The sequence below is a fragment of the Ovis canadensis genome, chromosome 19, assembly GCF_042477335.2.
Source record: "Ovis canadensis isolate MfBH-ARS-UI-01 breed Bighorn chromosome 19, ARS-UI_OviCan_v2, whole genome shotgun sequence".
In the NCBI taxonomy this organism is placed as follows: Eukaryota; Metazoa; Chordata; class Mammalia; order Artiodactyla; family Bovidae; genus Ovis; species Ovis canadensis.
In genome coordinates this window covers 61836234-61861829 of record NC_091263.1, presented here as the reverse complement: position 1 = coordinate 61861829, position 25596 = coordinate 61836234, and the positions used below count along the sequence as shown (strand labels likewise).

General features: G+C 44.5%; 2 protein-coding genes and 1 long non-coding RNA gene across 8 annotated transcripts in view; 2 read left to right on the top strand and 1 right to left on the bottom strand.

Annotated features, from left to right (window-relative positions):
* The window catches only part of CACNA1D (calcium voltage-gated channel subunit alpha1 D), a 351812-nt gene extending 349409 nt beyond the window's left edge, over nucleotides 1–2403 (top strand). For all 5 annotated transcript variants that reach the window (XM_069561585.1, XM_069561588.1, XM_069561586.1 and 2 more), the window contains one exon: nucleotides 262–2403. In XM_069561585.1, coding sequence (XP_069417686.1) covers nucleotides 262–555 — 294 coding nt within the window. In that variant the 3' untranslated portion in view covers nucleotides 556–2403. The remainder of the gene's footprint in view (nucleotides 1–261) is intronic.
* A 1896-nt stretch (nucleotides 2404–4299) lies between these two features.
* On the top strand, nucleotides 4300–24659 carry LOC138424514 (uncharacterized). The gene is made up of 5 exons (XR_011250821.1): nucleotides 4300–6915; nucleotides 7840–8117; nucleotides 8215–9319; nucleotides 12603–12674; nucleotides 24256–24659. It is a non-coding gene; the product is annotated as an uncharacterized lncRNA (long non-coding RNA).
* CHDH (choline dehydrogenase) overlaps nucleotides 4810–25596 on the bottom strand; it is an 89193-nt gene continuing 68406 nt past the window's right edge. For both annotated transcript variants that reach the window (XM_069561591.1, XM_069561592.1), the window contains 4 exons: nucleotides 25427–25561; nucleotides 7924–8066; nucleotides 7344–7446; nucleotides 4810–6599 (listed from right to left, as the gene is read on the bottom strand). In XM_069561591.1, coding sequence (XP_069417692.1) covers nucleotides 6181–6599; nucleotides 7344–7446; nucleotides 7924–8066; nucleotides 25427–25561 — 800 coding nt within the window. In that variant the 3' untranslated portion in view covers nucleotides 4810–6180. The remainder of the gene's footprint in view (nucleotides 6600–7343; nucleotides 7447–7923; nucleotides 8067–25426; nucleotides 25562–25596) is intronic.

Genomic DNA, 25596 nt, shown 5'->3' with positions numbered 1-25596 from the left:
TGCACCTAGGATTGTGTATGTTAGTCCCAGAAATATGACTTGTTTATTCTGAAACATTTGTCCCCCGTGGGTTTCACTCTTGTTGGGCCATGTGCAGTGTTTGAGCTCCTTTAGATCCCCACTTACCTCCAGGCTTAGTTACCCTGAATGGGGTCTTGCCAATAGGACTGACTGGGTCCCAACAGCATATCGTGCAGCCAGTGCACGGGGTGGTCTTTCTGTCATCCTGCGTCTATGCCCCTGATCCTCTTCTCTGTACAGGTTCTGATATCCGAAGGCTTAGGACGGTACGCGAGGGACCCAAAGTTCGTGTCGGCGACAAAACACGAAATCGCCGACGCCTGTGACTTAACCATCGACGAGATGGAGAGTGCAGCCAGCAACCTGCTGAACGGGAACGTGCATCCCCGGGCCAATGGAGACGTGGGCCCCGTTTCACACAGGCAAGACTACGAGCTCCAGGACTTCGGGCCTGGCTATAGCGACGAGGAGCCGGACCCTGGGAGGGACGAGGAGGACCTGGCAGACGAGATGATTTGCATCACCACCCTGTAGCCCCTCCAGGGGGCCGCTGACAGGCTCTGGCCTCAAGGTGGGGCACCGGAGGGCCAGGGGAAAAGTGCCTCGTAGTTAGGAGAATTTAGGCACTAGCGTGGAGTCCCTGTTTGCAGTTAGAATTTTGTAACAAGTGATGTCATGCCTCAAGGAAGCCATAAACCTGGCAGGGGACAGCCGTGCCCCAGCTGTGTGGGCGAGGGCAGGTCCAGCCCTCCTGGAGAGGACCAGCGAGGAGGGTCAGACGAGCCCTGCTGGCTTGTCCAGAGCGTTCACCTGCCGCCCGCAGGCATGGGGTGGGAAAGGTTTAAAGGTGATGACGATCACCACACCTGTGTCATTACCTCAGCCATCGGTCTAGCATATCAGACGCTCACTGGGCCCAGCATATCCATTTTTAAACCCTTTCCCCCCCAAAAAACACACTGCTTCCTGATTCCTGTTCAGCTGTTCTGAAATACAGTGTGTACGTCAGGACCAGCCTACCAGCCGTCATCCTGGGAGGGGAAGCAGGACCCTGTAAGCAGGGTTTTCTGTGATGTGACGCCAGTTTACAGGCAGGAGAGCGTCGCTCCGACAGTCGGATTTCTGACTGTCAGGCTAAGGGCAACTGTAAACTGGAATAATACTGCACTCGCAACCAGGTAAACTTAGATACGCTAGTTTGTTTAAAAATTATAGATTTACTGTACATGACTTGTAATATACTATAATTTGTATTTGTAAAGAGATGGTCTATATTTTGTAATTATTGTACCGTATTTGAAATGCAGCAATATCCATGGGTCCTAATAACTGTAGTTCCCCACTAAAATCTAGAAACTATTAGTATTTTTACTTGGGCTATACAGAAGTATAATAGAAGAAACAGAGCCAATTCTCATTTATTCAGTGAAAAATCTTTTGGGGGTACAATCTTTAGTTCAGAAGAACTTGACACTACAGAGATTTTTCTAAAATATTTTGAGTCACTATAAATCTATCTTTACACAAGAGATTCCAGAGGACTATTTGCAGTCTTTTCTTTGGGCAGGGGTTCTGTGATTTGATATTGTAACTTTTGATCCACCATGGGTTGCAACTGTCTTTTGTTTTCCTTTAATAACCCGTCCGATGAGTTCACTGCAGAGGAGGTCGAGCTGGTTACTCGGACCCTGTGGCATTCATTCACAGTCATGGTTTTCTCATGATATTCTGGCATTTCTGGTGCAGAAATAATGGCAGTGGTGAATGAAGTCTCTCTGCTGCTGTCCCCCCGGGACTGGTAAGGCTGTGCATCTGAGGAAATAAGAGTGCTGGAGGCTGGGGGACCGCGGAGGCGGAAGAGGATCTTACAGGACTAGACGTCGGGGTCTGTACAAACCGAATTGCTGCCTTTTTACAAAACATTGCTATGCTGTGTGCTCTTTTTGAGGGCTTTTATATGCAACTGAATGAGGGCTGAAGTTTTCCCTAGAACGCACTCTCACTCCCATTCTCGATGAAAACCCACTTTGGGATCATCAGACCCATCAAGGCTTCCTTTTCTGTTCACAGAATTATGCCGACTTTGTTGAGTTACCGTGGCAGGGATTCCCTGCAGTCAAAAAGACTAGTAGCAGTTTTTGGTTCAAAATTTTTAAAGAATACATGACCTGTTAATGTTAGCTTTTTTGTTTTTTTGTTTTTTTTTTTTTTGTAAATAACACTTTGTTATGAAGACCTTACAAACCTCTTCTTAAAGACATTCTTACTCTAGATCCAGGCAAAAACTTCAAGGTTTGTAAATGACTATTTCCTGACATAAATTCTTTTTTATTAAAATGCAAAACAATCTTCAGAATAAAGCCGTGTAATAATTTTATTGTATTTGGGAGCTCTCCTTGCACAGAGCTGGCGCTTGCCAGCGACAGCCTCTGGAGGAACAGGCGCTCTGTGAGGGCACTGCTGTAATGATGTAGATTTTCTCTTATTCTCGTGGCATCTTTGGTGCCAGTGGTAACTTAATGCCAGTTGCAGACAGCACCATTCTCCTAAAGGGCTAACCCACGGTCACCGTCGTTCTGGATGCCATCTCTCCACCAAGTGTTGGTCTTACTGTGTGGCTTCCCATTGTTAGTCCTAAACTGTCCTACCAAGACTGAGTTTCCTGGCATAGTCAGTGACCTTTGCTAGTCAGCACTTAACATGGCATTTTTACAGACTGCACCACTCCTAATATCTGTCTGCATTACACCTGGTTCAACTGCTCGTCTGACATTAAATTTTTCTTTGTTAAGAAAAATTTGAGGTTGTAGAACATGGTTTCTTTTCTTTCAGGAAACTTTAAATATCTGTCCTTTTTAGTTCCCCTCCCATCCCCTAAAAAAGTAGTCATCTTGGGGCTGTCCCCAGGAATAGTACATGAAGTCTCTTTCACCACGTGTTGTCCATAATGTCACAAAATGGAAATGGCAAGCACGAACCTCGTTAAATGTGGTCTCTGTGATTTCCATCCAGACATCTGGGCCACACAGCACCTCCCAGCCTGACTCTGAAATATTTCAGAATCAACTGGTGGCTGGGACGGGCAGCTTGTGTAGGCCCTAGAAGCTTTCTTGGTGCACAGAATGGGTTTAACATGTCTGATGGACCGCTTTATGTTGGATGCCATGCTTGTGAGAAAAACCAGAGCAGTTTATTTTGTGCTGTTTATGCTTCACAGTCCTAAGTGTCTTTGCCCATTGCCTGTTTTCCTGCAAAGGTTTTTATTGTTAGGATGGTGGTCAGTTTGTTCTGAAAGCTGTTAGTTTCACACGGAGTTCCAAGCTCCTTTATTAGCCTCTCCTGACTCAGAAACAAGACTCCAACTATGCCTTCATTTGTGGAAAAAGCTTTTATTTCTCTAAAATGATATTCCTTCTCTACTGGGGATCCAAGAGAGCAGGCAAGAAAGAGAGGCAGGCCCGAGGCCCTTGCTTCCAAGCAGAGAACAGGAGTGAGTGTGGCCGTGAGGGCGCCCTGTGGGGATGGAGGCAGGAGAGGCCATGGGAGGCTGCCTGGGTCTCAAGACAGGGCCAGCAGAGAAAGGTGTGTGTGTGTGTTTCTGGTTTCTAAGAGAAGGGTGCCTAGGTATGTGATCTGATGATAAGTTGTTAGCGGAACTATGACACGCCCTTTGGGTGGAGGAGCATGGTTTGACTAAGGAGACTCTATTTGAATTTATGGAAAAGACTCCTGCAGCCTGCACACGGGCTGTGTCTAGGTGCCAGAGCCCCCCTTCTGGGACCCACCCTTTGGTGGTCACCTGCAGGCAGGCCGCTGCTCTAGCTCGGTGTCTGGCTCTTACTCCACCAGGAGGACTCCTTTGCTGATGAAGAGGTCCACACATGGGCTTCTTCAGTGGGGTCTGTGTTCCGCAGAGCCTGCCCATTGGCACATATACCGCTTCTGTTAGGCTGTCAACCGTTCTGGGACGTGTATGTTCTCCTGTTTGGGGGGTACTGCAGGCTTTCTGCTAAGGGGCTGAACAGGTGTCTTCGCAGTTCCTCTAGAGGCCGAGTGCCCTCCATGCCCTTCGGGCCGGCCTGACTGGCTCACCCTCCTTGATTCCGGTCAGCACTTCCCTCCCCTCTGGCCTCCTCAGCCAACAGCCCCCTTTCTTTCTGTAGGCAACGGTTCCTTTGTGGCACTGGACCCTTCAGACAGCTGGTGGTTAGGACACAGGCCACTGCTCCACTCTGCCCGGCCAGCCAGCACTTAGGGCTCGAGGGGGCAGCTGCCTCAGATAGAATATTCTATCTGAGGTCTGGACCCCAGTAGCAGTTTCCCGTTGGGTGTCGGCTATATGACACTCATGCTTTTCTTCTGTGAAATGTACCCGTGTGTGCAGCAGTATCATGTGATGGTATGCAACGAGCAGGAGAGGGGCCTCGGTGCCCCACAGTACGGGCCCCCCCTTCCCCATGCAGTTTTGCTCACCTACACACGCACACCAGCCTATCAGCTGCTGTCTCAGAGGCCAAAGGCACCAGAGAATGCAGGTCTGAATGGCCACGTCACCTGCCATGCCCCCTCAGAGCGGGTCAGTCCAGTCACAGGCTGGGAGGTGTCACTTCGTGGCCCTCAGAGCGGGGGTCAGCACCCACCCTCCTGTGGCCCTTCACCCCTGCCGGCGGCTCCAAGACCCAGAGGAGGCCTGTGGGCAGCTGGGGGCCTCTCTAGGAGACAGACGTCTCTTGACAGACAGAATTTTCTCTCTTGACCCTCCGCTGGAACAGAAAATAAAGACACAGGTAAGATCAAATAAGATTTTACTCAAACATTTTTAAAGGCAGGCCAATATGATGGCTTTCTTCTTTCCACCTTTCTAGAAATCTTTCTCAACCGTGGGGCCTCCAAGGCACTTCAACCCCCTGTGATCTGGGTTAAAGCCTGGAATGTTCCATCCTCCTTCCCTCTGATTCTGGGTCCAGTGGGGCAGGTTTCCAAACGGGAGTTCCCTTTCTTCTTGCCAGACAGGGGCTTCTGGATATAGTCAGAAAAATCAATCCAAAACGCATCCCCATGTTCATTACCTTGTAACAACAGTTTGGATAATGCATCTCAGTTCAAAAGTAAGTTATGGGGTTGCCTTATTGAATTGAAGAAGTTTAAAGATCAGAGATCTGTTTTAAATGTTACTTTGTTTTCCCCCTAAGCTCAAATCTTCGCCAATTCATTTGTCTTTAAATCAACTGCGCTTTTTTTTCAGGATGAGGATCATAGCTCTACTTGACTGCTTTATCCGTCGGCCTGGCTCCCGCCTGGTCTGTTGCTGGCGACATCTGGAGAATGAGAATTAGCCAGCCGTGGCCGCTGCTCAGTCCCCGTCTCCCCGGGCTTTGTGCAGAGCAGGCTGGGGTACAGGTCTGCTCTGGGTTTCTAGGTTTCCTGGCAACAGGAAGATCTTTAAAAATGCTAAATCCTAAAACCCATGGTAGTGAAGAGACCCTGCAGACTCCTGAAGCCAGGCTGATGGTGTTAGTAAGAACAAGAGCATCATAGAGGTGGCCTATAAACCCCTTGGAGGGACCCCGCTGAACACCAGTTCCTGTCTCCCTCTGGGGGTGAAGTCAGGAAGCAGCAGAGAAAGCAGCAGCCCGTTTCTTCCAGCAGGCAGCTTTCCCTCTGCCCAGGCATGTTGGAGGCTCGTCACACATCCCAGCTGAACTCCACGCTCCCTCACTCCAGGCCTCCAGTGCAGCTTTCAGCCGGACGGGGAGGATGCCCTGGGCTCTGTGCAAGCTCCCTGCTCCTGAACCAGCTTGCCTCCAGACAGAGCCTGGGAAGGACCCACCATCCCCAACCCCCAGCCGGACCCTGGAAGGCGGCAGGACCCTGGACTGGAGAGCGCTGCGGAGCGCGCAACAAGGACCTGCCAGGAGTTGCCCATTTTGCACCAGCCTCCCCTCCCCTTTGCTGTCCTGCCCAGAGGCAGGGAGAAGGGGCCCCAGAAGGCCTGTGAGGACATGCTGGTAAGGAAGAGGCCAGTTCACTAACGAGTACTGGTCCCATTTCTTAGGAGATTATCCAAGTCTCAGCCACTGGACGATAATGCTCCAGAAAGGTTCAGGAAAGTCCACGTGGATCAAGGGCTGTGCTGGGCCTTCGTGGGCAGGGCTGACCTCAGCGCTGGGTGGCCAGGGTCCTGGGCTTGTAGACCGGGACATCCTCATCCCAGAGTGCCGGCCGCCCCTGGATGATGTCGGCTGCCTTCTCTGCAATCATGATGGTGGGGGCGTTCAGGTTGCCACTGACCACGCTGGGCATGATGGAGGCGTCGACCACCCTGAGGTTTTCCACCCCGAGCACCCTGGTCTGTGGGTCCACCACTGCCGTGGGGTCGGAGGGCTGGCCCATCTTGCAAGTGCATGAGGGGTGGTAGGCGCTGTCTGCCTTCGCCCGCACGAAGGCGTCTATCTCAGCATCCGACTGGACGTGGCTTCCCGGCTGGAGCTCCTTCCCCCGGAATGGTGCCAGGGCTTTCTGTGCAAAAATCTCCCGGGTCAGCCTCACACAGAGGCGAAAGTCTTTAATGTCAGTTTCTGTTGAGGAGAAGAAACAGGTAAGACATGTCCTCTTACCATGCTGGCCTTGCTGGAAGATTCTCCACTTGGAGAGACTCAAGAAGTTGCCCAAGGGGACACAGTTCAAGGACGTGGAGGTCTGAGCTACCAGGCTGCCTGTGACCTACCCAGCAACAGTGACAGCCTAACCTAGCAGAATTCCACGAAGCCCAGACAGCATCCTAGATGGACACAGAGGACCTTCATTTAAATCAAGGATTTGAATTTTCTCATCTGCAAAATGGAGATAAGCCTGCATGCCCTGCCTCTGCCACAGCGTGGCTGTGAGTGCCCTGTGAGTATCCTTGGGCCACACCTGCCTGGTGGGGGCGGCATTCTGGCGGTGTGTGTACAGATGGGCCCAGAGATGTAATTTGCTTTTAGAAGATGCTCCCAGGAACAGTAGGAAAAATGCTCTATGAGCTCTCTATACACAGCCAGAGCTCTGTGCATCTCTTGGTAGGCTGTTCTGAAAGCTGCAAATCTGTGTCGAGTGCCATCCTGGGGCCGCTTGTGGTGACTCAGGGCCCTGCAGGGCAGCACATGCAGGTTTACAGCCCAGGATAAGGCGGTGGAGAACAGAATGTGACTGTGGCTCAAAAAGTGGGCTCCAGGGCTAAGGTTCCGGGCAAATATGAACCCCACAAAGGCATTCATTCACTCAGTCTATCAGTGACCCAACGAGCTCAGGTCTGGGCAAAGCAAAAGCGGCTGGGGACTTACCTGTTGACAGGTAGTTGGGCTGGATCACAGGGTGGTCGTGGGGGTTGGCACTTCTCAGTTTGAGCCAGCCCACGCTTGTGCCCCGCATGGTCCCCACATGCACCTGGAAGAGCCCAGAGGAAGCAGTGACCCTGGTCACCCCCCAACGTAGTCATTTAGAGATGCCCTGTTTTCCTGTGGGGTGGGACTAGACATCCAAAGTCAACCGAAAGCTGATGCATTTTGGCATTTACCGTGCATCTTAACCTCTCTCCCGCCCCCTCCCCAAATCAAGGCACCAAGCCACCTCAGTCGATCGCTCTTGCTTCCTGTCTTTATACCTGATTGTTTGAAATGTTCAGGGTTGGCATTCCCTGGGCAGAGCTGGCCTCTCTGTCCATTTCTAGTACTCAGCACCCAGAGCCGGTGGCCCAGGCTGGGTGCAGGTCAGCCTTGCTGAGCACCATGCAGCCTGCCTCACTCTACCTGACTCCCCACCCTACTTCTCTCCCCTCAGACACTGAGCAGGTGGAGAGCAGGACACAGACTTCAGGCCCCCCACCCCGAAGGCCTTGCTGTGATGGGGAGACCGCCTGCCCACCTGGTAAGCCTCCTGCTGCGGGGGGACCCGCCCATGGTCGATCACCTGGGACGGCAGGAAATGGAACTGGATGTCCGGATGGGGGACTCCAGGCTGGCTCCGGATGAAACCCCCCGTTTCCAGATGGGCCGTGGCGCCATACCCTGAGGATCAGAAGAAGATGGTGAGGCAGAAGAGCAGTCCTGGCATGGCAGGTGGGTCAGACTCCTCTCTTGTACGTAGTTCCTCCTCGCCTTGGCTGGCCCGTGTTCCAGTACTGGACCCACGTCCTCAACTTTCCTCTTTCCCCAGGTGGGCCCACCCAGCACCGTGGCTTTCAGTATCAGCTCCATGCCAAGAGGCTTCAGCTTTGCCCCCCTCCAGACTCCACCACTGCCAACGCGACTGTGGGACTTGATGTCACATGGGCGTCCCAAACCTGCCCCAGCCTCCACCCCCAACTACACTGCAAGTCAAAAGTCAGAAAATACTCTTCCCCATCACCCTGCACCACATCTGTTAGAAAGTCTCCATCTTCGGCTCCAAAATCGACTTCAGCCCACCTTCTCAGCACTACCACCCACCCCAACCTCCATCCAAGCCCACGTCACCTAAGTGGTGGGGGCTGGTGCCCAGCCTACCTCTGTGCCTCCTGCAGCCCGCCCATCACACACAGACTGCGATCAAGGTCAAGTCCCTCCTCCATCCAATCTCCCACTGTTGCAGGAAGGGGGAACCCCTTCCAAGGCCCAGCAGTAGGCTCTTATCTGACTCTTGGAAGTGACTCGTCAGAGGAGACACACATGCTGGCAGAGCAGAAGCCTTTGTTGGGAAGGACCACACCCTGAACCCCGGCTGCAGAGCAGCAGGCTAAGGGACCCCAGGAGAAGTGCTCTGCCACGCGGTTCGCAGTCCCAGGCTTTCTGGGAATAGGGTTAGTTTTGGGGTCGTCTCTGGCCAATCATTTTGCTTGGCCCATAGTCTGACTCTGGGTCCCGCTTGGTGGCATCTGTATCTCTCAACCAAGATGCTGAAGGATTGAAGGATCCACTCAACCAGAGTGAAGGATTCTGGGAGGCTGGTCTTCTCCTCCCGCTTTTGGCCCCTCTCCTGAATCCTCCTGGTTATTTTTCAGTGGCAGCACCGTGTTCCTTATTGAGACCTCCTGTTGTGAGACTCCTGAGTCAAGTGGTCATCATGTGCCTGGCCAAGGCAGGTGGTTCGGTCTCAGGCCCTAGAAGGGGTCCTCCTTCCTGCAACAAATGACTGGTAGGATCTCTTCTTTGCTACGACTGACATCCTGACCCATCAGGGATCAGCTTGCCTGCTGATGGACTGGACCCAGCAGCCAGCGCTTGGACCCTTTAAATGTCCCTGGTCTCCTCCTGATGTGGACTGGCCAGAACTTCCTGACCAGGTAAGGAACGAGAGACTTCACTGGCCTGTTTTCCCTTCCCTTTCCTCCTATCCTACTCTTCTGCTCTGGTTCTGGATGCGGAAGTCTAGTGGAAGAGCCTAAGTTATCTGAGGACTGGAGCCTGATCACCTCCTGTGGGCAGGGACATTGAGTTATCTGCTATCTGGTTTCCGGTAAGGCTGAGTTCCCATCCTCCCTTCCTGTAAGCTCAGGGGGAAAGTCCTGTCACACCTGGGTGTCTGCAGGTGGCAGGAGACGTCTAAGGCCCCCCCTTAGTTCCTGTTGGTCAGAACTCAAATCGGAAGTTCTGCATCTCTGTAGAAGGTTTTCTGAGAACCTTCAATCTGGAATTTAAGGGACTGTCTGGTTAGGACAGCTGTGCCTGTTTTATGTTCTGTCTTGTGATCTGTGAGGCCATTCTGCCTTCTGAAATAGGAAATTCTGGTTCTGTTCCATTGTAGGGCCCTCTTGGGAGAATTTGTCTTGACTTAAAAGGTTTTAGCTATGAGCCTGTGATTAAGAGAAGGATATTTTATTATAACACTGTGTGGCCAGAATATTCTTTAGATTCCAGAGAAAACCTGTTTAGGTGAAACTCTTGAGAATTCCAAAACTGGTTCTTTTTGCATATACAGTTAGAAAAGGCAAGCTTGATACAATGTCCTTGAGAATTCTGACCCTGAGGTCAATTCCTTCTAGGAGAACTTGGTTTTCTCACCCTGTGCCGTAACAGATCCTGAGGGCCCGGGTCCTATTTTATCTAGATCATCTCTCTTTCCTGAGAGAGATGGGCTGGGTGGGGAACCTTTCTAAACTATACTTACTCCAACCATTATTCATAAATTAGTGAGTTTTATAATACCCAATTCATGATTAAGTTTAGAAAATGAACCTGTGAGATATCTGGTTGTGTATATATATAATCTCCTTACCTTTGGATGGTATTATCAAAATTAATTCATCAACGAGCTCTACTTAAGAAAATTAAGCTCTTATATAAATTTTCAAAACTACAAAAAAGAATTGGCAAGAATTAATTTCAGGTTTGTGTGAACTGGGAAATAGATTAATATCTGGTTTTAAACTTTGTTAATTTAAATAGATATGACTTTAGAGTCATCAAGTTATATGACTTGTATTAAACCAAGGTATGGAGAAGGAAATGGCAACCCACTCCAGTATTCTTGTGCGGAGAATCCCAGGGACAGAGAAGCCTGGTGGGCTGCCGTCTATGGGACTGCACAGAGTCAGACACGACTGAAGCGACTTAGCAGCAGCAGCAAACCAAGGTATAAATAAAGGTATTAAGATCTTATTACATCTGTTACAAATTTGTCAGCAAGGAAAGTAACGTGGCATAAGGAAATTTTATAAGTGAGTTAAATGAAAGCAAGATAAGAGCTTTTGGATGAACATCTTAGGAATAATTATATTGTAGGAATGTCTACTTAAGGATAATCTCTCTGGATATTTAAAGGTTTGCCTGAAATTTAGAGTTGTTCTAAATTAAGTGATGGACATTTATTGAATAGCTAGTCATTACCAAATAAGACACTGAAACATCCATTATTAACCTTAATAAACAGAGAAACTAAAGGTATTTAGGATGATTAATGACTATGTTTGCTGTCATCCTGATGTGTTCTCTGTAAGAAAGCAAATGTTTTTAGGAATGATCACTAGCATTTATGTTCACTGATCTACAGGATCCTAATGTAAAACATAATTCATAACTGCTTACCTCTTACTTTTCACTAGAAATTAAGGTTTTTAAAGAGTTCAGCACTCTAATTTAAATGTGTAATTAAAGCTAATAGAAGTAAGAAAAGAAGCATTTTAGTATACAGTGGGAAAAGAAGATATGCATTGTCAGTGAAGAAGTTATGAGGAATGGAATTCCATTTTATTAAAGGAAAAGAAAGTGACTCTTACAGCTGGTTGTTTCTCAATGAAGAAGAAAATGGAGGACAGGCTAATATGGATACAGAAAATAATGGAGGGTTTGTGGATCATCAGGATTGGCTAGGTTTAAAATAAAGTTAATTTTGTTGTTAAAAGTAGGTTGGTACAAGACTGGTTTTCTCTATTAAGGGGACAAAGTTTCCTTGGAATGCTGCTTTTGATAACAGACTGTGTGAGTTTTTGTGCCTTTGCATGCTAAGTCGCATGTCCAACTTTCTGCAACTCCATGGACTGTAGCCTACCAGGCTCCTCTGTCCATGGGATGCTCCAGGAAAGAATACTGGAGTGGGTTGCCAATTCCTCCTCCAGGGGATCTTTCCAGGGATCAAACCTGTCTCTCATACGTGTCCTGCATTGGCAGGCGAGCTCTTTACCACTAGCACCACCTGGTATGGGATCTGTATTTGCTTCCCCCTGCCCTGCATTTATTTTTAAAGTTTTAATTGGAGGAAAATTGCTTTACAATGCCTTGCTGGTTTCTGCTGTACAACAAAGTGAATCAGCTGTCTGTATGCATATAGCCCTCCCACGCTCTAGGCCATCAGAGCACTGAGCGAGCCCCGTGCTCTGCAGCTGCCCCCAGCCACTGCACACACGGCCCTGGAGATGGGTCAGTGCTGCTCTCAGTTGCCCCATCCCCTCCTCCACACACTGTGGATTCACTTTTGCGATCTCTTGTCACTTTGGTTGAGGAGTAAGTATCATCTTACAGTGATGTATGATCTTATTTGACCAAGTGTTTTGAAACCTTTTGACAAACTTTCCAAATATCAAAATTTAAAGTCTGAAACATCACTAGATTGTAATATGTGTTTTCCAAAAAAAAACCTTCCCACAACTAATTATGATGACTTACAGCAGTTTGCTAAATTATACCTTTGTAAGCAGAACTGAAACACTTCTTTCTCTGTACCTAATTCCTCTAGAGATTGGAAACTCTTAGGTTCCCAGCAGCCTTATCAGATAAATTAGGAAGGCCACCTCCAATTAGGTGCAGGAATCTCAAGGTATTATTTTACGGACCTCAAAAAGGGAGGAATTCACCTAAATCTGTGACAAGGCCATGGTGTGGCTTTCCTGGCCTAGCGAGGCTATCTTAATCAATTAATCAGACTTTATTTTAAATCAAGATATCTTGATTTGGCTATGTGTGATAAAAATGAGGGTAATTTTAGAAAGACTTCTGTGTATACCAAATTCTAATGTTATTTATTGAGGTCTGTGTTCACTAAGACTCACTTCTCAGATAGTTCCTTACTGTTATGTTAATTGCTGCAAAGTTTAAAAGAATTATTGAAACACTGTAAGTTTCTTTCTAAAGCTTAATTTTTAGTAATCTGTTTTTGGATGAAGATTGGACACTCTGTGATCTACAACAGGAAGTTAACGCCAGGTATGGTCACTTAAACTTAAAGGCTGCCTTATGCTGGGGACAGTGACACCATACTAGGGTTGACCAGCCAGAAACTGGGCGGAGGGCCTTGTGGACAACACCAATATACAACTTCCCTAAAAGGTAAGGGCTGGTATAGGAGAGACAGACAAAGTCAGATGAACTGAGATAGGCTGGGCTGCACCTAATGGAAGTTCTTAAATTTTTACTTATGACCTTACTAACACTGTGAGCTGTATTGTTTATGTTGCCTGTTTTACAAAATAGTTTTCCTACATTACCAAATGTGTGACTGAGCCTCTGATAAGGTGACGATATATAGTTCCATATGAGATCAGTGATGGTCATACTGTAACTCCAGATATGGGAAGAAGCATATGAGCATCATCCCTCCTAGCTTTAATCGGACTCGAGAGTATTTTACCACAAATCACCTCCCTCATTCAACTAAAATTTTCTACACTAGTATCAAAAAAGGCCTAACAGAACTATATTTTCTCATTCCTCACTACCCTCACCATAGCATAACTGTATCTAGTCACCACAAGTCACCTCTATAATAAATACAACACCAATAAGCAATAGCCAACCAGTAACAATTACTAATCAAGAACATAACTCTACAACACTGCAGTTCCCACAGCCTCCTCACTAAAAACGCCAGAATCACCTCTGTCATCACTCAGCCCCCTAGTCTGTGAAACTTAAATACAATCTCTACTTTCTCACCTTTTAAAACATAAAATGCCACTGAAAACTCTATCATCAACCCTGAAAGAAACATACCTAAAACAGTCTCTAATATTAGAGACTCACAGGATACTGCTCAGTAGCTGTCATATAACCAAATACAACCAACATCCCCCCAATAAATACTGTTAAATCCAAAAATGAGCCACCAAAATTCAACACAATCCTACAACCACCACCCACAATCATCCCAAGTCCACCATAAATAGGTGAAGGTTTTGAAGAAAACCCCACAAAACAAATTATAAAAATAGAACTTAAATATATGTTATCATTATTCTCACATGGACTCAAACCATGGCCAATGACATGAAAAATCATTGTTATTCAACTATAAGAACACCAATCACCATCATCTGAAAATCATACCCATTAATACAAATTATTAACAATGCATTTATTGCTCTTCCCATCAGACCCATCATGAGGAAATTTCAGTTCCTACAGGACATTTGTTCAGCATTACACACATTAACAGGTTTATTTCTAGCAATCCATTACACGTCAAACACAGTAACCACTTTCTTATCATTAATACTTACCTAGTTAATGTTAGCTGGAGAATGCAATGGCAACCCACTCCAGTGTTCCTGCCTGGAGAATCCCAGGGACGGGGGAGCCTGGTGGGCTGCCGTCTATGGGGTCGCACAGAGTCAGACACGACTGAAGCGACTTAGCAGCAGCAGCAGTTAATGTTAGCCAGCCAACACATCGACTACAGGTGAGTTACCTTATATCTACATGGAAATAGAGCCTCCATATTTGTATTTGCCTGTTTCTTCCTGTAGGATCAGGGTTCTATTATGGATCCTATAATTTTTTAGTAACTGCACTTTGTTAGAATCACCTATTTACAGTCATAGCCACAGCATTTATAGGTTATGTCTTACCTTGAGAACAAAATCGTTCTGAGGGGCAACAGTTATTACTAACCTCCTCGCAGCTATTCCATATATCAGCATAAGTCTCATTGAAAGCGTCTGAGCTGGCTTTTCAGAAGATAAAGCGACTCTTAGAATAAAACGAAATGTGAAGAATTGTCTCTCGTTCATTACTGCAGCACTCACAGCTGTCCACTTACTATTCCTTCACAACACAGGATCTAAAAACCCCACAGGAATCTCATCTGACACAAAATCCCCCTTCACCCCTACTATACAATCAAAGACATCTCAAGTGCCTTAATTGGAGTTCTAATGCTACTAATGTTGGTGCTTGACTTACTAGGAGACCCCGATAACTACACACCCTATCAAGCCAGAGGGGTACTTAGTATTTGCACCACAGTCCTGCTTTCAGTCCCCAGTAAACTAGCAGGGGTGTGGGCCCTAATCCTTTCAGACTTAGTTCCAGCACCCTTCCCAGTGCTCCATACATCTAAGGAACAAAGCGTAACATTTCATCCTCTCAGCCAAAGCCTGTTTTTGAGTACTAGTAGCAGACCTCTTAACACTAACATGAATTCGAGGACAACTCATAGACACCCCTTCATTATTGTCAGACAGCTAGCATCTATTTTATATTTCTACTTCTAACGCCAATAACTAACATCACTGAAAAATACTTTCCTAAAATGAGAAATCTTTGCAGTGTGTCTATTATCCTGGTCTTGTAAACCAGCAAAGGAGAATAACCCATTTCTCTGGGAAGAAGTTCCACCTCCACCATCAGTACGCAAAGCTGAAATTCTACCTACAGTATACCCTGATATTTCATTATGGGACATTTACAACATTATTCAGTACCTGTGAGTATTAATAAAGCCTCTTTTTACCATTGACTATGTACTGCGCATATATTCACTAGGACATGAATATGTACATACATCACGTATATGCGTGTTATAACATGCATTATTTACCCCATGTTTATAAGCATGTACATTATCTTATTGACAGTACGTAGCACATATTACGAGTCATTTTTAGCACATTAAATCAAATCAATTTTAGTCAGCACAAACATCGATTGCAAGCTTAATCAGCAAACTGTGTAAAACCACCAGTCTGCTTGGCAGCTGCCCCTCTTCTCTCTGCAGGCCCGTGACTTGTGGGGGTTTCTGCTAATGAACTTTATCAGACATCTCACCTCACTTCAGGACCATCTCACCTAAAACTGCCCACCTCTTTCCACTTAAATAAGACATCTTGATGGACTAATCAGTGCATGCTCACATACAACTGTGATTTCAATTTTTTAAGGGATGCTGTGACTCAGTTGTGGCCTTAACACAGTCAAATAAATTGTAGCTGGACTTTAATTGAATATTATTTACCAATATGATCAATCAAAAGGTGTCTTTCAGTCAACGAGTTCAGGACATAAGGAAATGTACACACACCACATGTACACGGCCTATTTAACAACCCCCCTTAACCACCCCCAATGCTAAATCCCATGCTCTAAGTAACCTGCCAAAACAAGGCAAAAACATGTAAATACATAGACTTAGCTGTCTACTCAGTAAACATGAGTAACTTAATGCTCAAAATTAGGCCTAGAAAATAAACCCCAATCATACCAATAAACTACCTAGATGTTTCCCATCTATATAGACAGACATTTCCCTAGATCTATTGACCACTGTCATGAAAATTTTATCAACAAATCCAACAGAAACCACATAAAACAACTACATGTATATGTTATTTCACTATGTAAAAACAGCTTGTTAATGTAGCTTAAAATCTAAAGGAAGGCACTGAAAATGCCCAGATGCATTTGCCAACTCCATGAACACATAGGTTTGCTTCCAGACTTTCTCTTAACTTTTAATAAAATTATACATGCAAGCATCTGTGCCCCAGTGAGAATCTAAATCACCAAGATTAAGGGGAGCAGGCATTAAGCGCAACATTAGTAGTGCATAACTTAGACTTGCTTAACCACACCCCCACAAGAAACAGCAATGATAAAAAGTAAGCCATAAGCAAAAGTACAACTAAGTTATGTTAAGTAGGGTTGGTAAATTCCATGCCAGCCGCTTCAGTCATATAGTTAACTCAAAGTAACAGTGATATAAAATAAAGTTAAATTTTAACTAAGCCATAAAAAGTCATAAATAAAAACAGACTATCAAGGCGAGTTTTGTATTTCCTGACTACACAATGGAATTAGATACTCTATGCTTAGTTCTAAACTCAAATAATTACAAGATGAAATTATTCACTAGAGTACTGCTAGCAACAGCTTAAAACTCAGAGGACTTGCTGGTCCTCTAGAGGAGCCTGTTGTATAATCGATAAACCTCAGCAACCCTTGCTAACTAAGCCTATATACTACCCTCTTCAGCAAACCCTAAAAAGGAATAAAATTAAGCCTAATTATCATACATAAAAACATTAGAACAAGATGTAACCTATGGGGTGGGAAGATATGAGCTACATTTTCTATTTCTCCATTACACAAAAAAGTTTTTATGAAAAGTTAAAAACCAAAGAATTTAGTAGTAAATTAAGAAGAAAGTACTTAACTGAGTAAGGCCATGAAGCATGAACATACCACCCATCACTCTCCTTAAGTGTTATAAGAACTTCCTATAGTCTATTAGTAAATACTAATAACAAGAGAGGAGACAAGTCGTAGCAAGGGAAGATACAGGAAAGTGTGCTTAGATAAATCAAAGCACATATCAAATACAGCTTCTAGTTTATACCTAGGAGATCTCATAATTTATGACTAGGTTGAACTAAATCTAGCCCAACACCCCTTCTCCATATCTACTAATATGAGGAGACTAAATGTTGAAGGAATGTTTTATTTAAAGTATGGGAGATAGAAAGTTAAAATATCTTCTGGTGCTATAGAGAGTACCATAAGGGAATGACGAAAGAAGCCTTACAGGAACAAAAAGTGAAGTTTACCCTTTGTACCTTTGCATAATTATTTAACTAGCAAACATTTAACAAAGAGAGGTTAAATATCCTGAAACCAGATGAGCTACTTATTAACAGTTTATTAGAACAAACTCATCTATGTAGCAACATAGTGAGGAGATTTGTAAGTAGAGGTGACAAGCCTAACAAGCTTACTGATAGCTGGTTGTCTAGGAAAAGAATCTCAGTTCAACTTTAAAAATTACCAAAAAAAAAAAAAGAAATGTTAATGTATTTTTAAATGTTAATCTAAAAAGGTACAGCTTTTTAGAAATGGATACAGTAAAGACAAACACCACCACAGCTGGCTTAAAATCAGCCACCAATTAAGAAAGCATTCAAGCTCAATAACAACTTTACCTTAATACCAGTAACAAGCAAATCAACTCCTGGATTCATACTGGACTAATCTGTTGGCCAACAGAGGTAATAATATGAGTAACAAGAAGTATTTTTCCTTTCATAAGTTTATATCAGTAACTAATAAAATACTGATATTAACAGTATATAAATATAACTCAACATTAAATTATTCACGGTGTGTGTGTGTTAAAGTCGCTCAGTTGTGTCCGACTCTTTCTGACCCCGTGGACTGGGGCCTGCCAGGCTCTTCTATCCGTGGGATTCTCCGGGCAAGAATACTGGAGTGGATTCCCATTCCCTTCTCCAGGGGATCTCCCCAACTCAGGGATCAAACCTGGGTCTCCCACATTGCAGGCAGACCCTTTGCCATCTGAGCCACTGATTTGGGCTAAATTGTTTACTAACACACTGTTAATCCAAGGAAATGCACTGTTAATCCACAGGCATGCACTCAAGGAAAGGTTTTAAAAAGTCAAAGGAACTCGGCAAACACAAACTCCGCCTGTTTAGCAAAAACATCACCTCTAGTCTAGCTAGTATTAGAGGCACTGCCTGCCCAGGGACAACTGTTAAACAGCCACAGTTTCCTGACCATGCAAAGGTAGTATAATCTTTGTTTTCTACATAAGACCTTGAATGAACGGCCACTCGAGGGTTTTACTGTCTCTAAGTGAAACTGACCTTCCCATGAGGAGGCAGGAATAACAGAATAAGATCCTGTGGAGCTTAATTAACCCCCCAAAACCTAATTAAACCACCAAGGGATAACAAAATTTTATATGGGTTGATAATTTTGATTAGAGTGACCTCAGAAAACAAAATCTTCTGAGCGATGACAGTCTAGACTTGCCAGTCAAAACATTATCACTTACTGATCAAAAAAATTGGTCAATGGAACACATTACCCTAGGGATCACAGCACAGTCCTGTGCTAGAGTTCATAAAAACATCAGAATTTACAACCTTGATACTGGCTCAGGACATTCCAATGGTGTAAGGGCTATAAAAGGTAAAAAGTCCTAAGTGAGTTCAGACTAAGTGAGTTCAGACTGGAGTAATCCAGGTTGGTATCTGTCTTGTATATATTTCTTCAAGTATGAAAGCACAGAGAAATAAAGGCCCACTTAAGAAAGCACCTTAAAATCAATTAATATATAATCCTAATTTAATTAATACATAAAAAATAATACCTGAAACCAGGGTTTGTTAAGGTAGCAGGGCTTAATTGCATAAAATTTAAACGTTTATAACTAGAAGTTCAAATCCTCTAACAAAATGTTTATAATTAGTATCTTAATACTTATCCCCATTCCTCTAGCTGTAACATTCCTAACATTAAATGGATGAAAATTTTTAGGTTATATTTAACTTCAAAAAGGGCCAAATATTGTAGGACCAGGTGGCCTATTACAGGCCTCTGCTGTTGCAGTCAAATTATTTACTAAAGAACCGCAACAACCAGCTACATCCTGAATTTCCACATTTAACACTGCACCAATCCTAGTCCTAACCATATGAATTCCCCAACCCAGACCCCTTATTAATATGTATCTAGGAGGAGTATTTGTGTTCGCAATTAACAATATCAAGCCTAGCTGGACGCTGTATACTCCATTTTATGATCTGATGGGATTCCAACTCTAAATATGCATTAATCGGAGAAGCCCTGTGAGCAAGAGCACAATTTCAGAAGAAGTAACACTAGCAGTTATTCTTTTATCAGTCCTCTTAAGAAATGAGTCTTTTACCCTTTCTCAGCCTTCATCACAGCACAAAAGTATCTACAAAAAAATTTCCCATCATGACTCTTAGCTGTAATATGATTTCTTTCCACTCTTACACGAAGCCTCATTCAACTTGATAGGAAAATCTGAACTTGTATCGAGCTTCAGTGTAGAATATGCAGCAGGCCCATTTGCCACATTTTCCTCAGCAAAATACACCAACATTATCATCAACAATATGAGACATTTTCTCAGTCATCCTATTTCTGGGATTGTTCCATAACCCCTACTTACCAGACTTGTACACAACCAACTTTATTACCAAAACACTTATTACTAACAACTGCTTTCCTATGAATTCAAGCATCCTGCCCTCGATTCCAATATGATCAACTAATCCATTTACTGTGGAAAAACTTCCTACTGTCAGTGCTAGCCCTATGCATAGGATACGTCTCAGTCCCTATTATAACAACATCAAGCATCACAAATGTAAGATATATGTCTGAAAAGAGTTACTTTGATAGAGTACATAATAGAGGTTTAAACCATTTTATTTCTAGAATCATAGGAATTGAACCTACCCTTAAAAATTCAAAATTTTCTGTGTTACCACATTACACTATATTCTATAGTAACGTGAGCTACCAGGCCCACCCATACCTTGAAAATGGTTTATATCCTTCCTGTACTAATAAAATCCCATCATCTTTCTCATTACCCTAACAACCATTATCTCAGGAAGCACAACTGTAATAATCAGCTCCCACTGACTACTTACCTGACTTGATTTTGAAGTAAATAATACTAGGACTTCCCTGGTGGCTCAGACGTAAAGTTTCTGCCTACAGTGCGGGAGACCTGGGTTCGATCCCTGGGTCGGGAAGATCCTTTGGAGAAGGAAATGGCAACCCACTCCAGTACTCTTGCCTGGAAAATCCCATGGACAGAGGAGCGTAGTAGGCTACAGTCCATGGGGTCGCAAAGAGTTGGACACGACTGAGCGACTTCACTTCACTTCATTCCCACTATAATAATAAAAAAAGTAACCCATGAGCTATAGAAGCATCCACTAAATGTTTTCTAACCCAAGTCACTACATCAATATTACTTATAATAGCCATTATCACTAACTTTACTGTGATTAATGAACTATTATAATAATCTGCACTCCAACAGCATCTAGAGTAAAAACAATAGCTCTAACCATAAAACTAGGACCATCTCTTAGGGAGTTTGGGATTGACATGTACACTCTGCTATATTTTAAATGGCTAACCTACAACAAGGACCTACTGTGTAGCACCTGGAACTCTGCTCAATGTTATGGGGCAGCCCGGATGGGAGAGGGGTTTGGGAGAGAATGGATACCTGTCTATGTATGGCTGAGTCCTTTTGCTGTTCACCTGGAACTATCACAACACTGTTAATTGGCTGTACTCCAACAGAAAAGGGAAAGTTTGTTGTTGTTTTTTTAAGAGGGATGTATATTAGCAAAAGAAGGACTGCTGAACCATTTCACACGAGTTAGAATGGCTCTCACCAAAAAGACAAGAGGTAAGTAGTGGGGAGGCTGCACAGCAAAGGGAACCCTCTTGCACTGTTGACAAGACTGTAAACTGATGCAGCCACTATGGAAACCAGGATGGAGGTTCCTCAGTTATAAAGAGAACTACCCTATACATGACCCAACAATCCCATTTCTGGGTCTGCATCTGAAAGACGACAGGGGGATCTCAAAGAGATCCCTGTGCTCCTGTGATCACTGCTGCACCACTCACGAGAGCCAAGGGACAGAACCCCCGAAAGGCCCCCTGTGGAGTAATGGACAAAGGAACTGTGGTGTGTACATATACCCAGTGGAGTGGCATTCCGTCATCAGAAAGAGGGCATCCTGCCATTTGTGACAATGTGGATGGATCTTGAGGGCACTCAATGAGTGAAAGAAATCAGAGAAAGACAAATACTGTATATCATACCTACATGGAATCTAAGAAAGTTGAACTCACAGAAACAGAGTATAATAGTGGCTGCCAGCAGATACAGGGTGAGAGAATATGAGGAGATGCTGGTCAAAGGCTACAAACTCCCAGTTTAAGATGAGTAAGTTCTGGGGATGTAACATACAGCAGGGTGACTACAGGTGACAAGACTGTTACTAACAGAGTTAGTTACTAACAGAGTAAACCTTAAATGCTCTTGATGCACGCACGCGCACGCACAGAAGCACACACAAAAGGTAATTATGTGAGGTGATGTGTTAGCTAACGTCAGCGTGATAATCATTTTCTAGTGTACATCGTGTTGTACACCTTAAACTTATACCTTATGTGTCAGTTACCTATAAAGAAAGCTGCAGATAGGAGAATAAAAACTAAGACTGTCGCCATTCCACTTCTGAGTACCTGAAGCTACGTACGGTATCTCACGAACAGCAGGCTGAATCTTACTAGCATGGCAAAAACTTGCATCCTTGTCAGTATTACTCCAAATCTCACCTTGTATCAGCCTAAACCTAGTACTATCCATATCTATACTATTTATTGTAACTGGAGGATGAGGAGGACTAAACCAAACCCAACTATGAAAAAGTACAACTTACTCATCAATTGCTCACGTAGGTTCAGACCCATTATATTGCATAAGCCAACTGTAACAATCCTAACCCTATACTTTATAATAACACTTACCATATTCATACTATTCATTTACAGCTCAGTCACCACCACACTATCACACACATAAAACAAAATACCCATTATTACAGCCTCCATTCTCATCACACCATTATCAATAGGTCTTCCACCACTATCAGGATTTATGCCAAAATGAATAATCATTCAAGAAATAACAAGAAAATAACAGTATTATTTTACCCACACTAATAGCTATCACAGTTATTCAACCTTGCTTCTACACACAACTCACATATTCTGCAGCACTAACTATATTTCCCTCCATAAATAATATAAAATGACAACTTGATTTTATAAAACAACTTTCTTACCGACAGTAATCATATTGTCCACAATAATCTTACTTCTTACACCAATCCTTTCAGTAATGGACTAGGAATTGAAGTTATACAAGCCAAGAGCCTTTAAAGCCCTAAGCAAGTATTTACTTAATTGCTGCTAAATGAAGACTGCAAGATTCTATCCTACATCAGTTGAATGCAAATCAAACACTTTAATTAAGCTAAAGCCTCACTGGATTGGTGGGATTACATTTCCCACAAAACTTTCAGTTAACAAGTAAATACCCTAGTCAACTGGCTGCAATCTACTGCTCCCTATTTCTCCTGCTGCCAGGAAGGAAAAAAAAGGTGGGGGTGCAGGAGAAGCACCAACAGAATTGAAGGTGTACTTTTTGAATCTGCAGTTCGGTAAGCAAAATTCAACACAGGACTAGGCAAAAAGAGGACTCCACCCCATCTTTAGATATACAGTCTAATGCTTACTCAGCCATTTTATCTTGTATTCATAAACCACTGACTATTCTAAATTGGCCATAAAAATACTGGTAAGTTATACTTACTATCTGATGCTTGGGACTTGTTAATTTGTGCTGAATTAGTCCACCCTGGAACACTGCTTGGAGATGATCAGATTTACAGTGCAGTTTTAACAGCCCAGACATTTGTAATAATTTTCTTTATAGTTATGTGTATTGTAATTGGAGGCTTTGGGAACTGACTAGTGCCACTAACGACTGGGGCACCCGACATAGCCCTTCCCTGTGGAGATAATGTAAGCTTCCGATTACTTCCACCCTCCTTCCTACCTCTACTTGCATCGTCATCAATAATTGAAGCCAATGCTGGTACAGGCTCAACTGTATATCCACCCTTAGCCGGAAACGTGGCTCACACTGGAGCTTCAGTAGACCTACCATCTTGTCCCTACATCTAGCGGGTATTTCCTCAATTTTAGGTACTTTTAATTTTACTACCATTATAAAACCACCCCCTATATTCCACCATTACTTTGTGTGACCAGTTTTAATTGCAGCTATATCGTTGCTATGGTTATTGTTTAGTCACTAAGTCGTGTCCGACTCTCTGCAGTCCCATGAACTGCAGTGCACCAGGCTTCCCTGTCCTTCACTATGTCCCGGAGTTCACTCAAACTCATGTCCATTGAGTTGGTGATGCTATCCAACCATCTCATTGCTGCTATTAGCGTTACTTGTATTAGCAGCTGGGATTACCATGCTATTAACAGACCAAACCCTAAACACAATTTTTGTTTCACTAGGCAGGAGGGGGTGATCCAGTCTTGTATCAACACCTATTCTGATTCTTCGGACACCCTGAAGTCTATATTCTGATTTTACCTGCATTTGGAATAATCTTGCATATTGTATTATTCAGGAAAGAACAGCCTTTGGGATATGTTGGTATAGCATGAGCCATAATATCAATTGGATTCTTAGGAGTCACTGTATGAGCTCACCATATGTTCCAGCAGTATAGATGTTGACACACAAGTATATTTACATCAGCCACTATAATTATTGCTGTTCCCACTGGAGTAAAAGTATGTAGTTGACTAGCAACCCTTCAGGGAGGTAATATCAAATGATCTCCTGCAATACTAATGAGCCCTAGGCTTCATTTGTCTTTTCACAATAGGTGGATTAACAGGCGCTGTCCTAGCTAACTCATCACTACACGCTGTCCTCCACGAAAACGTAGTTGTACACTTCCACTATGTATTCTCTATCGCAGCAGTTATTTGCTATTATGGGAGATTTTGTTTATTGAGTCTCACTGTTCTCAGGATATACACTCAACATGAAGCAAAACTTTACTTTTTGTAATGATATTTGTAGGGGTAAATATAACCCTCTTCCCACAACATTTCCTAGGTCTACCTGGAATCCCATGACGATATTCTGACAACTCAGATGCATACAGAACGTCAAATATCAACAGCAGTAATATTAGTAATTTTCATAATTTCAGAGGCATTCACATAAAATGAGAAGTCTCAACAGCAGAGGTAACATACCTCTTGGGAGAATGTGGGAGGGGCCGAAAGAGGGAGGAAACATCAACCTCCAAGAATCTTCCATGCTGTAATCCACTCTGGCTGAGAGATGTGCGCGTCACCAGCAAGAACCACGAGTCAGATTATCAGCCAAGCAAGACGACCAGCCAGAGGCAACCCAGACACTAACTCCTTACCTTGAAACCTGAGACCGTGAGCCATGTAGCCCTGGCTGCTCTTCAACCCAGGGGCCCCTTCCCAATAAAGTCTTCTGCTGTGTCAGCCTGTTTGTCCCCTCTGACAACTCATTTCCGAGAGCCTGCTTTGGGGCCTTGGAAGGCCCTGCGACGCCTGCACCAAAGCCTCCTCACAGCACTGCAGTCTCCCGGGCCAACAGATTTGTTCTTCAAACACAAACGCCTGCCCCCAGGGCCTCTGCTTGCATTCTTCCTGCCTAACAGGCCCCACGCCACTGATCTCTAGTTTAACACCCTGATTACTCCTTCACTGTACTTAAAGCTGAGCATGTTACTTCATTTCCGTCCACTGTCTCCACTAGAGCGTAACCTCTCTAAGAAAGCCTCCCTTGTTAGCGCTTCTCACCATGTAGCTTGGAACAGAGGGGTGTGAGGACTGCGTGCTGAGTGAATGAGTAAGATTTCAGCCAGAAACCAAATGGAAAATGCTGAGATGGAAGCTGATTCTGTGGCCCAGCATCAACTGCCCTTTCTCCAGGCCCCTGGGCCCCGACCGTGTCCAGGACAAGTCCATCCCCGTCCATTTGGCAGGAGGAGCAGCACCAGCCCTTGCGGAGACTCACCTCAGGCAAGTCTTATGTGTGGTGTCTGGTCCTCACACCAGCCTTCCATGCAGGAACTGTGTATCCCCGTTTTGCAGATGGGAAAACTGAGGCTCACAGAGCTGACATGAATGGCATAGTTCTGCTTTGAACCAGAAACCTGGAGCCACAGCCTGTGCTAGGTACCTCAACAGGGAGGCTGTGCTGTCCACAGACCATCTCTCCCAAAGTCATGGATGAGCACACCCACCTGTGAACTTCCAGAGCCACTCCAGGCCAATCCAGGCCTTCCTCAGGGGCTTCTGTGCAGAGTGGAGGGTGATGGGGCGGGTGCATGCCTGCTGGATATATATCTCCAGGTGGTCTTGGAGGTTCTGGCCAACTCCTGAAACCAGAGGGAATGGTTAGGAAAACATCTCC